At 37.7% G+C, this 13,071-nt stretch overlaps 1 protein-coding gene across 1 annotated transcript; it reads left to right on the plus strand.

Moving 5' to 3' along the window:
• Nucleotides 1–1,205: 1,205 nt before the first annotated feature.
• On the plus strand, nucleotides 1,206–12,928 carry LOC119985284 (protein MICRORCHIDIA 7-like). Its single transcript, XM_038829539.1, has 20 exons — nucleotides 1,206–1,743; nucleotides 3,203–3,277; nucleotides 3,413–3,447; nucleotides 3,520–3,598; nucleotides 4,502–4,594; nucleotides 4,696–4,780; nucleotides 5,314–5,389; nucleotides 5,842–5,970; nucleotides 6,349–6,447; nucleotides 6,576–6,677; nucleotides 7,405–7,566; nucleotides 7,646–7,741; nucleotides 8,688–8,739; nucleotides 8,823–8,934; nucleotides 9,053–9,126; nucleotides 9,238–9,644; nucleotides 10,183–10,277; nucleotides 10,397–10,484; nucleotides 12,308–12,430; nucleotides 12,513–12,928. Exons 1-20 carry the CDS (start codon nucleotides 1,362–1,364, stop codon nucleotides 12,597–12,599), a joined length of 2,451 nt encoding a protein of 816 aa, XP_038685467.1. The 5' UTR covers nucleotides 1,206–1,361; the 3' UTR covers nucleotides 12,600–12,928.
• Nucleotides 12,929–13,071: the final 143 nt, after the last annotated feature.

Genomic DNA, 13,071 nt, shown 5'->3' on the forward strand with positions numbered 1-13,071 from the left:
AATCCTACATCGAAAAATGGTGAGTTTGGAGTCTAGCTTATAAGGGAGGGTAAATCTTATATTGTCAACCTGGGTTTTCAATAGAAAGTTAGGCCCAAACTTGTGATGCTAGACTTGAGCCCTCATCCCGTGTAGTGGATATTCATCATTTGTGTTTTTATTGAGAGTCGCACGTGCCTGCGGGCAAGCTTGTGGGTTGATACTATCATAGGCGGAGCCCATCCCTTGTGGAGTTGAGTTAATAGACAGTGGATCAAATCCATTGTAGGCGGGTTAGAAATTGTTGCATGTGCCTGTGGGCAAGTTTGTGGGTTGATACTATCGTAGGCGGAGCCCATCCCTTGTGGAGTTGAGTTAATAGACAGTGGACCAAATCCATTGTAGACGGGTTAGAAAAGAGAAAAAAAAAAGTCGTAAAAAAAGAAATAAAAATGTCGTTCAAGTAAATGGGAAAACCTTGATCCACTGGATTGCTATGTGATCCTGTCTCACAGGTTTGGGGCGGTAAGTGAGCCAACGGTTCGAAATGGTATAGTCGGGACCATGCACGAGGCCCAAGGGGGAGTATTGATGAGAATCTTACATCGAGAGATGATAAGTTTAGAGTCTAACTTATAAAGGATGTCAAGCATTCTACTGTTAACTTGAGTTTTTAATAGAAAGTTAGACACAAACTTACAATGTTAGACTTGGACTCCATCTTGTGTGACGGGTATTCATCACTAAATCCCCGCTTTATTAGCTCTAATAAATTATTTAATTCGAAACCAAGAACAATTAACATGAACATATTAAGAAATTGCGAGTTAACTGGCGGCGAAGCAAGTCTTTGGCGACTTAACCCAATAATTAAAATCACATCAACAAAGCGGCCCTAATAATAGTATTAATTTGGGTCTCATGGGCTTAAATACATAAAACAACCCAACAACACTTGTGGGCTGGCTCTGTTGTGCAGATAGCCCAGCCCATGAAACTCGACACGTGGTCAAACATCTCTCGGTCTCTCCTCCATTACTTTGAAGAAGACAGACCGTCCGTCGCTCAATAATCAGCCTTTACTGAACCCGACGCCTGCCACTGTGCCACTGGATTTTCATGCAAAGTTATTTCCTAATTAAACAAATTCCTATTCCAGGTCACAAGTTCAAAAGAATCAAAACTGGAAACTATTCCTTTAAATTGTCTTTGCGTAAAACCTTTTTGCTTTCCCCCTCCTCCGAAAAGGAAACAGTATCCCAACCGTGCACGGCAAAGTCCCTTTCTCTCGATACCACATTTTGGGCGTCTGAATCTTTGCATGCGAAAGCTGTTTGTATCCTCTCCTTTCTTTCTTTCTGTTACTTTAGATATTTGATGCTATGGATGTTCGCGTGAAGCGAGAGATTCTAGACGCCGCGTTTAAGGAGCGACCGAAGCAAAACGGGAGCAGTGATGCGACCGTGATTGTAGTGAGTAGTAGCGATTCGGACTCGGTGTCAGACTCCGACAATTCGGACGGGGAGGGACGCGGAGCAATTGTTTCTTCCAATGGTGTTGGTGTCGAGGGTCCTGCGTCGAAGAAGAGGAATCTGGGTGATTTGGGAGTTGAGTTGCCCGTGGGGTTTCTTGCACCTCTCCCACCGGTGGAGAGGCAATCTACGGCCAATGCGGGCTTGGCCGTGATTGGACAGAGTTGCAAACAGTTTTGGAAAGCTGGGGATTATGAGGGCGCTCCTTCTGGTGATTGGGAATTTGGATCGGGTAATGTATCTGTGTGTGATAAAATTTTAGTTTCTCGTTCTCTTATTTTTGTTGTGGATTAGTTATCCCTTTCTGTTTGGTTAGTAAAAATTTGGAAACCTAGGAATTTAGGGTTTAGAAACCTTGTATTGCTTTAGAAATTCGAAATTGTCTCATTTAGTTATATGTTTTTCTTTTCTCAATTACAGGATTTCAGAACCATGAGTATTTATTTTTTATTTTTATGCAACACTACCTGTTTGGTTTGGCTTTACTTATCTACTCTGGCATTGGAAATTGGAGTTTTCACCTCTTTTCTTTAAGAACGCGAGGTTGGAAATCCGGATATGATGAGCCTGATTTGGTAGAAACCTAATAGCAATGTTGGTTTTTCTGCTGTTCGGCTGGTCACCTGGGGAAAAAAGGGGGCAAAAAGCTTTAGTTAATTTTCCTATGTTTGTTGGGTATATGAGCCCTTCGTGCATTGAAGCTTTTGCTCTTTTGTCTTCTCAATGAATTTGTTATTTTTCTTTTTTTTTAGTTGGATAAAGAATTGGTCACTCTCATCTGAATGCTAACTGGAATAACTACTTCGCAAATAAAGATTTGAAATGCAATTAGACGAGCAGCATTGAACTTACCAATTTAAATATTGTGAAAATAAGGAGCAAGTATTTTACTGCTTCCTTTCTAGGGATTGCGGCACAGCAACTTTTTAGAAATTCTGAGATTTGATGTGACATACTGCTCTTTTTGTTCTCTATTTTATTTTTCTGTATTCATTATTCTTTGTTTCTGGGTTGCACTCACTTAGTGCACCTTAGTAAAATATATTTTACTTAAAAAAAAAAACATGTTCTGCATCTGAGCTAGAAAGTGTAGAAGCAAAATGAAAAGGCTTACCCTGGGCTTATATTTGGGGGTGGGATAGGCTAAGATCTAATGGTCAGACATTCTTATGAAAAATATATATTATCTGGTCATTCTTGTGGAGTAGGCTATGAAAGTTCCTCAGTAAAGCTAAGCAGGTTGAAAGTAGAGGAAAGAGAGGGTGTAAAAGATGAGAGAAAAAAGGCTTATGCTTATTCACTTAGTCAAAACCCTATATCTAACCCTTACATATATTACCAATATATATAACCATTCTAACACTTTTTGTCTATTATTGGTCCAATCTTGGTGAAGGAATATTTTGTATGCATGATAGTTCTATGCAGACTGTATTCACCACACTCTTTCTCTAGATAGAGTTATGTTGAGTTCTTATGCATCATGTCCCCCTATCTAAGTATCTATCAATTCGCTTATTTTTCCTAATGTTGAGAGTTTCATGACTGTTGTCGTTTATGGATATCATTTTGTGGATTTTTTTTGAATAGCTAGCATTCAAATCCATGTAGCAAGGTGCCCAAATATGAGCTTGTGTTTTATGTTGAATACTGGAAAATTCCTGCTTCTTATGTTTGATCCAAATTTGCAGGTGGCATAGATCATGTCAGGGTTCATCCTAGGTTTCTACATTCCAATGCAACCAGTCATAAATGGGCCCTTGGAGGTAAACTTGACTAATACTTGTACGCATGTTGGTTTATTTCTCTTAGTTTATCTGGTTTTACGTTGAGAATCTTTATCAGGGTCCATTTAGAGTTTTAGTTGTCTAAGCTATCCTCTATGGATTTGCGCTTTGCAGCATTTGCAGAACTTTTGGACAACTCTTTGGATGAGGTATTTAATAGGATCAACGTGCACGATACACTTTCTTGGTTTATATAGTTGGTATAATCACTTTGGTTTTAGGTCTGCAATGGAGCTACATATGTTAATGTCGATATGATTCTAAGTAAAAAAGATGGGAGCAGAATGCTACTGGTTGAAGGTATTGAGCTTTTATCTTATCCTCCTTCCTTTAGGCATGCGTGCAACTGTTCGTGTTCTCTTTTATAGTTGGCGTCCTTCCATTTCTTTTGTTGTTTGGCCTTGCAATAACCAGGATGCATTTTTTTGAAAATTTTATATGTTGGCGTCCTTTCCATTTCTTTTGAGTTTCATTATGAAATATTTATTTGTTAAAATTTTTGTTACTGTCTTATTACCGACAATATCTTGTCCTAAGGTTGGAAAATTGAAACGGTGATTGTAATGCTGTACTGGTTGATTATTTGAAAATTTTGGAATTGTGCATGTTTATGTATGCTCCATGTTTATTGAGCCTTCTTGTATTTTTGGAAAATGAAACATGTTGTTTGACCCAATGACCTTTTACCCTTGCTTGTCTATGATTCTCTTTGTTAACTATTAAATTTCTTTCAGATTTATAAGTACTTGACATCATAGCCTGACTATGTTCTCAAAGGAGTTTGCATTACCCGTGGATCTGTTGTTTGTTGTTTACATTAGGAGTAGGTACTTGTTTTGCCTTGTTTATGCAGGATTTTGTGAATAAAGTGAATGAAAAAATGGTTAGTATCTATGTGAGACCCTACAACATGGTTTCATGTTATACTTATCAGCTCTTATATTCATCGGTCTTATTTCCTTTTCTTCAAAATATAAATTCATGAACACTGATGGCTTTATTCTAATATATGCTTCTTTTATATTCTTCAAGTGAGGTTTCTTGAAAAAAAGTGAGCTTTCTTGACTATGTCATCCATTTTCATTTTATTCCAATTTTTTTGTCATTTGTGCTGAGATCTGATGACTAGTTTCATGATTTGTCACTTATTGGTGGCTTACTCAATTACTCTATGTGTAATGCAATACCTGTTTTTTTTGGCAGATAATGGTGGTGGGATGGATCCGGAAAAAATGCGACATTGCATGTCTCTAGGATATTCTGCAAAAAGCAAACTTGCTAACACAATCGGACAATGTGAACCATTAGTCTTAATAAGTTCATTAAGTTGATATGTTGTACATCTGCTTATGTCTCTATTACAGAGTGAATTTTTTTCTTGTATTGTCGTTTGTCAGATGGCAATGGATTTAAGACAAGTACGATGAGGCTTGGAGCAGATGTTATTGTGTTTTCTCGTACTTCTGGAAAAGATGGGAAGAGGTTTGTCTACTCAATCCCTTGAATGTGCTGTGGATATTTCTTTTATAAGCTTGTAACAGTATTGTGGGTGAGGCCGGTTTGATTTGTTGGACTATTCACCATGCTGACCATGCCAGATGGTTAAAAGTACTGGCATATCTTATGAAAATGAAAATGTGATAGACTGTTTCGAGATTGATGACTGAAACTGTGTTTTTTCGGTAGTGAAGTGAGGGGAAATTATCCGAATTTATGGTTGAGTTGAAGTCTCTTATAAATTCCTAACACATAATCTTAGAAAGTTGAATTGATTGATGGATAAAATAATAAAACCAGTCCTTTCTGGTTCATTTGTTGGAGGATTTCACCTATAATTAGCACAAATGAACCTTTTTACTTTTGGGTCATAATGGTAAATTTTTCCCCCCTTTTTGTTATAAGATTCTTGTGTTTTGTATCCATCTTCATAATGGTCATCATTTTGTTATTTTCATATTATTTCCATATTGTTTTTGTGATGCAAAAACTAATTTAGTTATTTGATATTGCTTTAGCCCAACACAGAGCATCGGATTGCTGTCTTACACATTTTTGAGAAGCACCGGGAAGGAAGATATTGTGGTGCCAATGGTAATAACAATTAGAAGGCTTTGCAGTGTCTTGAATAACTTCACCTGTGCTAGTTTTTGTTACTGTCTTGACCTTGCATTGTCTATGGTTATGTAATGGAATATCAGTGTAATGACTAATGTAGTTTTTGTTTGTATGTCAAAGAATGATCGTCTCTTGTGGTGTTGTACTGGTCAATGGCCAATGAAACATGTTTAGCTGTACACTTAAAAAAAGGATGAGTTGCTAATTTCTGTTTGTTTTGTGGCTTGGTATAACTGAACCAAACCATAGTTCTAAACCAAATAATCAAGCAAAGTGAACCTACCTAATCATTGTAAATGTTGTAATACGATATTATGACCTGCTTATTTTCTGGTGCTGTGGATTACTATTTAGTATTGTGTTTATGCTTTTCATCTATTTTTGTTTTATGCCCTTCTAATCTTTGGCTTGTTGATTGGCATGAAAAGCTTGACTACAAAAGAAATGGTGGAGAATGTAAGAAGATAATGAGATCTTCTGCCGTGGATTGGAGTAAAAATGTGGATACAATTGTACAATGGTCTCCTTTTCGTGATGAAGTAGACCTACTCCGTCAGGTGATTCTCATCCCTTGTTGAGAGAACTAAGCACTTATATGACATGTATTCGTCAAATTTATTGTTGGCTCAAAATCATGTGCCCTGCTGGTAAATTTACTGTCATAAACATCATACCAAGCTGCTTTCATGAAAATTTATATGCCATTAAATCAGGTGACTTGTCCACTGCTATTTCAAAGGAATGTTGGCAACTATGCACTTTCATTTTTGTGTTCGTGTATCTATCAGTCTTGGCAGATTTTGTACCCATGTATTTTTGTTGGTTGCTTCTCAATCTAAGTTTTATTTAACTTGTTTTGTTTTATCTCCCCCGGAGTGGTCTGCTCTTCTTTCTGTAATTTATCTGCTTAACTTCTTGCTCTTCTTACTCTGTAGTTTAATCTTATGAAAGATCGAGGTACACGTATAATTATCTACAATCTCTGGGAGGATGACCAAGGGTTATTGGAGCTTGATTTCGATGCTGACCAGCATGTACATTTTTGATACCTTCTGTATCCTCCATCTATTTGTTGGAAATTCTAAAATTTTAATTATAAATGGATCTCCAATGTAAACTTCTTTCTGAAATCAAGTATCAACTGGTATGTGTAATCTTGCAGGATATTCAACTTAGAGGTGTCAACCGTGATGAGAAGAAAATACAGATGGCAAAAGAGTTTCCTAACTCTAGGCACTTCTTGACTTACAGGCATTCTTTAAGGGTAGCGTAGCTTATTCCTCATTATGATTTTTCCATGAGTGAACTGGTCGAAGCATATTTTATCAGTTTTCCTGGCTGCATGTCAATGGTTTGGTTTTCTTGTAATCTATTGAGTCCTTATCTAATTGTTGTTTGAAGATTTAGGGTTGTTAGTTATATTTAGTTGCTACATATATGCATGGCCAAGTTTCATATATTTATGGAAGCAAAATTAACTAGCTTTATGATCTCATAAGAAGTGATCGCAATCTTTGTGTGATGGGTGATTCGTATTGGACAGATACATTATATATGTGAGTGTGTGTTTGTGATATAACTTAATGCAACTATTGTGTTAATGCATTTAAGTGATGTGTAAAGACTCTTCACATCAACTAGTCATATGGCAGAGAAGAGTCCCATTCCCTGGTGTGTCCATGGAAGTGTGGATGTTGGAATGCCAAAAGGCTAGAAGGTTAGTGCGCGTGACTTCTAATTGAAAGATGCTCGTAGAAATATAGCGACTGTCAAAATGGATTTGGTGTTCGGAAATTAATTGTTTCTGTTTTCTTCCCTGTCAATTTACATGAAATAAGAAACTCATTTCTTGTCATATACAACAAATGTAACTTCACCCAAACAGGGAAATTTTAGAGGATACATGTGTACGATTCTGTGCCTAAACTGAAGCTGCAGAATGGTTCTTTTCAATGATATTAAGTTTCTTTGTGATCCGTTGTGAATTTCAGAGTTATGCTTCGATTCTCTATCTAAGACTTCCTCCGCATTTCCGAGTCATTTTTCGTGGAAAAGATGTTGAGCACCACAATATTGTAAATGATATGATGATGGCTCAGGAGATAACTTATCGTCCGAATCCTACTGCTGATGGGGTCCCAAAGGATGTGAATGTAATGCTTTCTAACTGCTTTCACACCTAACTGTTGCTGTCACAATTTTGTGCTGACCTCAGCCAATTACTGTCATTAGATGGCTGCTGTTGTGACCATTGGATTTGTGAAGGACGCGAAATTTCACATTGATGTTCAAGGGTTCAATGTTTATCACAAAAATCGACTTATTAAGGTTAGTTTTCCAATGCAAATCTAACTTTGATAATTTTGATTTACAATTCTTGCAGTAACGTCGTGTTTCTTTTTCGTGAGTGATTATTGATGAGAACTTGAATTTTTTCCCTCCATTTGGGTGCTTCAACCCAGGCACTTGTGTTTGAGAAATCTGCTTATGTTCTCTATAATCTACTGAATTTTTTTGAAACAACCTTTCTGTTGATGCTGATTCCATCAAGACCAAATCGACTATATATTATCTCATGAATGCCATCTTAATAAGAAAGCGAGAAATGTTCCTCTTGTACACAGAGTTGATATTCCTGCCTCTTGTTAAGCTTATCCTTACTGTATACTTCATTGAGATGAAATAATTTTTATTATGGTGATGTAATTGAGGCAGTTCAGATTTTCCTTCTGCTTGACCCTCGTAAGAATTTTCTGTTTTGAAGTTTCAATCTTTGATAAGAGCAATTTTTCACTGTTCATAGTCTTTCCTTGAAATTAGTCTCAACTGTAGCTACAGTGCTAAACTCCCTGAGTCAGGCTCGGTCCAAATTTTTGGCCTTATAAACCTGTTCACGCCTGCATGGTCTGGCATTTTGACCTTGACTTTGCCACCAACCCGAATTTCACGTGTGGCATAAAAACTTGCTAACTTCATCTGTTAGTTCAGATGTGGCGTAAAAACTTGCTGACAAGAAGGTTTTTTTTAGTTTACCCTGGATTAGGATCTTGAGGAAAAATAATGCTTTTCAAGTCAATTCCGGTCTGGGTCCATGCACTGAATGCATAGTGCAAATGTTTTTACATTCTATGTTAGGCTTGGGTTGACCTATTTTTGAAGGTTGAGATAATTTGACCTTCACTTGTCTTTAAGCAGTGATACATTTGGGCTTCTCCAGAAAGTATCGATCAATCTATTTTCATATCATTCTCACTTGAGTTATTGTATATTCCAGCCATTTTGGAGGCTTTGGAATGCAGCTGGGAGCGATGGTCGTGGTGTTATAGGTGCTGTATAACTTAAAAGGCCTTCTTTTTCTCTTTTTTCAGTAGTTTTTTTTCTCTCTGACTCATTTCTTTGCTACCTCTAGGTGTTTTGGAGGCTAATTTTGTTGAACCAGCTCATGATAAGCAGGGATTTGAACGCACAACAGTTCTTTCAAGACTTGAGTCAAAACTAATAAACATGCAAAAGACTTACTGGTTTTGTTTCTTTTGTTTCTTGTTTCTATGGTTTAAAGTATTAGAAATTGCACTCCTAAACAACGTGAGTTGTTTGTGAAGTTTGGTTAATTCTGATGGTAAAGAATTACTTATTTAGGTCTTCCTACTGCCACAAAATCGGTTATGCTCCTAGGCGTAATAAGAGAATCATAAACGAGTCTTCCGAGAGAGGTATGCTATATTTCCTTTGTGCTACATAAATACTCTGCTGTCGCAGTTTCGATTGTGACTTGTGAGTTCATTCTGGTAAGTTACCATTGCAATTACGTCATGATGTTATAGAGGATTCTCCAGACTATCTTCCACATACTTCTGCTTCTAAAAGGAAGAGTAATGCCTCAAGCAGCAGGACGCCGTCTTTTGCACCTGGAAAATCCTATTTACATTCAAAGCAGGACAGGGGAGGAAAAGTCGACCAAGGAAATGGAAATGGCAATATCTTTAGTAAAGGAAGTAATAATAGAAAAAAGGCTACAACATCTGCAAGACGAACAAGTTCTTCTGAGCCATCATCACCTTCAGCAGAGATTGTCAGCAATGATCATGTTCGCTCTGCCCCTCCTGAGAGAGAAGCTAATGGCTTTCCACCTGCAGCCGTTTCGTCTTCCTATGTTAAAGATACTGCGTCTCCACAGGATTGTGCCTTTGTTGGAAGAGCTTTTCAGGCAGTTGCCAGGTCCCAGTCTAAGGTGTGGCCTTCTTACCCCCTGCTCCTTCTGGAGCCAAATTATCTGATACTTGTTTTGGGTGTCTGGTATTTCTCGTTCTCTTCAGATGTAGTTGGTGTTTTTTCAGTCATAAATAATGCCAGTTCAGGTGATTTTATAGTGCCTATATGAACTTGATCTTTTTGTAAATTGGATAACATCCCTGCTTTTACGTTTTCCTTTTGAAACCAAAATTTCTCATCACCTACTGTGACGTGGGATGCATAGATGGGTTTCTGCGCCACCCATCTTGGAGAAATAGCATTCTCTTGAGAAGAAACTGCAGTGAGAGTGGTGAGGCGGATTGAAGTACCTCACCCGAGTTAACAAAAGATTATGTTAAGGATGATACATCTGTGTTTGTATGCTCCTGTCTGATTGTTGGTTCGAAAAATAAGCCTTAATCTTTTGAACAGTACTGTAAAATCTTTGATTTTTTCCCCTCAACTGTGTGTGACACTGACCTATTTAAAAATGCTATTTCTGGTCTAATTGTGTACTTTTTAATTTCTTACTGAAGGGTGGTGATAGCATCGATGCTGCACCTTCCACTACGAACTCTGATTTACGTACGGTGGACCAGTTGAAACAAGAGAATCGTGAGTTAAGAAAAAGGTGTTTTTTGTTTCTTCCAAATTTATGAACTGAGTTTGTCGATATTTTAACAATTTTTCTGAGTTTTGTGGATTCTCTTCTTGTGTGGGGGGTTACTCTCTTGAACTTTTTGTTTGTAGGTTAGAGAAAAATGAAGGAGAGACTCAGGGGGAATTGATGCGCGATTTGCAGCATGAAAGAGATAGGATCAGGACATTTGAAACTCAGGTATGCCAATTTCTTAAGAGCTATTTTAATATAGAAGAGAGTTGAACTGTAGAATCTTATTTGACAAATGAATTGTTGAGAGGTGGGTTATTCTTTATGCCAGCACATCTTTGGGCTAAATCCTTGACTTGGGAATCATAAATTCATATTACTTCATCTCATATTCGCATGTGATAACTGAGGGTGGTTCTTTGATTTAGAATTTCGATTCTTTTTGGCTTGTCCCGCCATGAGTGACCATGCCATGATGTTTTCTGCACAATTCTTTGTCAATGAGACCATGGCGCAAATATCATAGGTTTGCCAATCACTGCATTATGCTCTATGTAAATGCTTGGATGCTGTCAACTTGTTTAAAATCAATATTTATGGGAAAAATGAGAATAGTGCACAGATGTGTGGCGACATTTAAGACATTAGTATTTTATTTGTTGGAGCCCAACACAAAGTCCCACATTGAAAAAATAGGAAGTTGAAGTGTGGTTTATTATGCATGGGGAGGTCCAACTAAATGGCTTAAGCTTTTGAGTAAATATAGGTTTTCCTCCATTGCCAAGTAAACCCACATATGTTAGGCTCATGTAACGTGGGCTCACCCGTGGTCCAAATTCCTAACATGGTATTGGAGCTCGGTTGTGGGGGTGTGTTTGAGGCCCAAAGAGGTCTGGTAAAAAAATTGAGGTCTCCCACCTCTGAGCACACAAAAGATGTGACAAGTGGGATGGGTTTGAGGATGTAGGAACTTGTGTTTGAGGGGGAGTGTAGGAGCCCAACACAAAGTCCCACATTGAAAAATTCGAAAGTTGAATTGTGGTTTATAAAGCATGGGGGAGGGTCCAACTCAATGGCTTAAGCTTTCGAGTAAAGATGGACTTTCCACCATTGCCAAGTAAACCCACATGTGTTAGGCCCATGTTGCGTGGGCTCACCCCCGGTCCAAATTCCTAGCATTATACAAGGTATAGGTAGCTTTAATTTGAAGGTAAAGGAAAATCTGAGATGGTTGAGGCTTGTTGTAGAAATCTCAAGTTCGGAGATGTAGTGAAGATAGAGTGAGCTAATATTAATTGATTATTGGATGGTGCACCCTGCATAAGATTGAGTTGCTGAAAGACACGACATAGTAAACTTTGACTCACTTTTGATGAAGATTGAAGACTTCTGTATTCAATCCAAGATATTTAGGAACAACCGTTGTTGCTGAAAGACAGCATGTGTGTCCACGTGTGTGTGTGGGTGTGCACATATATCGTTATTGGCTCCGGTTCTGGCTCTGGCAATTGTGACTTATTCTTTTGCCCTGATATGTTAACTTCCGAAGCCAAGGCTGAAAAGGGTGTGCAGCACACTTGTCTCCTTCTCCTATGATATATTTCGTCATAGAGAGATGATAAAAGTAGGCAGTTTGGTAAACATAACTAATATGTGGATTTTTTTTCATCCGTGACTTCTGAACATGATATTTTTATTTTTAAAAGGGAAGTGAGGTACAGTGCCATTGGAGAAAGGTTTATTACTTATTTTTTTCAATACCTTCTCGAGATTTACTCACTTTTCTAAAATGTTTGAATGTTATTGATGATAGTTGCTTAGATGGTTTGCTAACAAAAGCAATAAATCCATGCCTCAAGATATTGTAGAAACGTCCATAATATATAAAGAAAAGAAACAGAGGGATGTCTTACTCTTGAAAATTGGGTTAAGAAAGACCTGACCTGTTCTGTGTTGAAGCTCAGAGCTGAGCATATTGAACAAAAGATAAGATGTGATTTTGGATTTGGGTGTGCGTGCGTCTAAGGTCTTTGCCTGTTCTTCTTTTTCAGCTCCAGGCAGCAGAGAAGAAGATAGAGGATTTAAACAGGGAACAGGAGAGCCTGATTGACATATTTTCAGAGGAACGGGAAAGAAGGGACAAGGAGGAAGAAAATTTGAGAAGGAAGCTTAAGGTCTTGAGCTTCAACCAATTCAAGCTTCTTTTTTACTATGTTTGAATATGACAACTCATTTCGAGTCGTTGTTTTCCTGTAGGATTCATCTAATATGATCCAAGAATTGCTTGACAAAGTAAGGCTGCTAGAGAAGTTGAAGTCCCCTAACTACAAGCAGCATCATTGACGAGGTTTGCGTCTTGCTTTTTTGGTGTCACCAGTGGTTCTTAGGATGACTTTGGGCGTAAAATTTTTTTGCGCTCCCATGCCAGTTTTGCTGTAGGCTCCGTTAGCGTTAATTAGCACTAATGTTTCATGTCTGAAAGCCCAAAGGTAAGCCAAACTAGAATGCATCTTTTCCCAACTGAATATTGTATTCAGTAGGCCATGTAAAGATGAACAGCACAGAACATGAACAATTGCTAATTAACATGAACAATGACCACACAGTTTCCTCATTCAAGGATGTCATTGTTTGAATGTTTGAAGACATTTTCCTGCTTGTTTCCTAGAAAATAGCTTCGCTTGGATTATTATATTTTGGAAACTTGTTGGATAAAATTATGTGCAGTTAGATGCTTGCATGCTAAGTTGCAGGAAAAAAATAAAGTCTGCTTGGTGTTATTTAATAATGTTTGGCAAATTCTTTACTGCAAGCT

The sequence above is a fragment of the Tripterygium wilfordii genome, chromosome 19 (genome assembly GCF_013401445.1).
Source record: "Tripterygium wilfordii isolate XIE 37 chromosome 19, ASM1340144v1, whole genome shotgun sequence".
Classification (NCBI taxonomy): Eukaryota; Viridiplantae; Streptophyta; class Magnoliopsida; order Celastrales; family Celastraceae; genus Tripterygium; species Tripterygium wilfordii.

Excerpts from the sequence above, each read along its gene's own strand:
- LOC119985284 (XM_038829539.1), top strand. The coding sequence starts at position 1,362 with ATGGATGTTCGCGTGAAGCGAGAGATTCTAGACGCCGCGTTTAAGGAG. Across the intron at positions 3,448-3,519 it reads TGGACAACTCTTTGGATGAG|GTCTGCAATGGAGCTACATA; the intron begins GTATTTAATAGG and ends CTTTGGTTTTAG. Across the intron at positions 4,595-4,695 it reads TGCTAACACAATCGGACAAT|ATGGCAATGGATTTAAGACA; the intron begins GTGAACCATTAG and ends GTCGTTTGTCAG.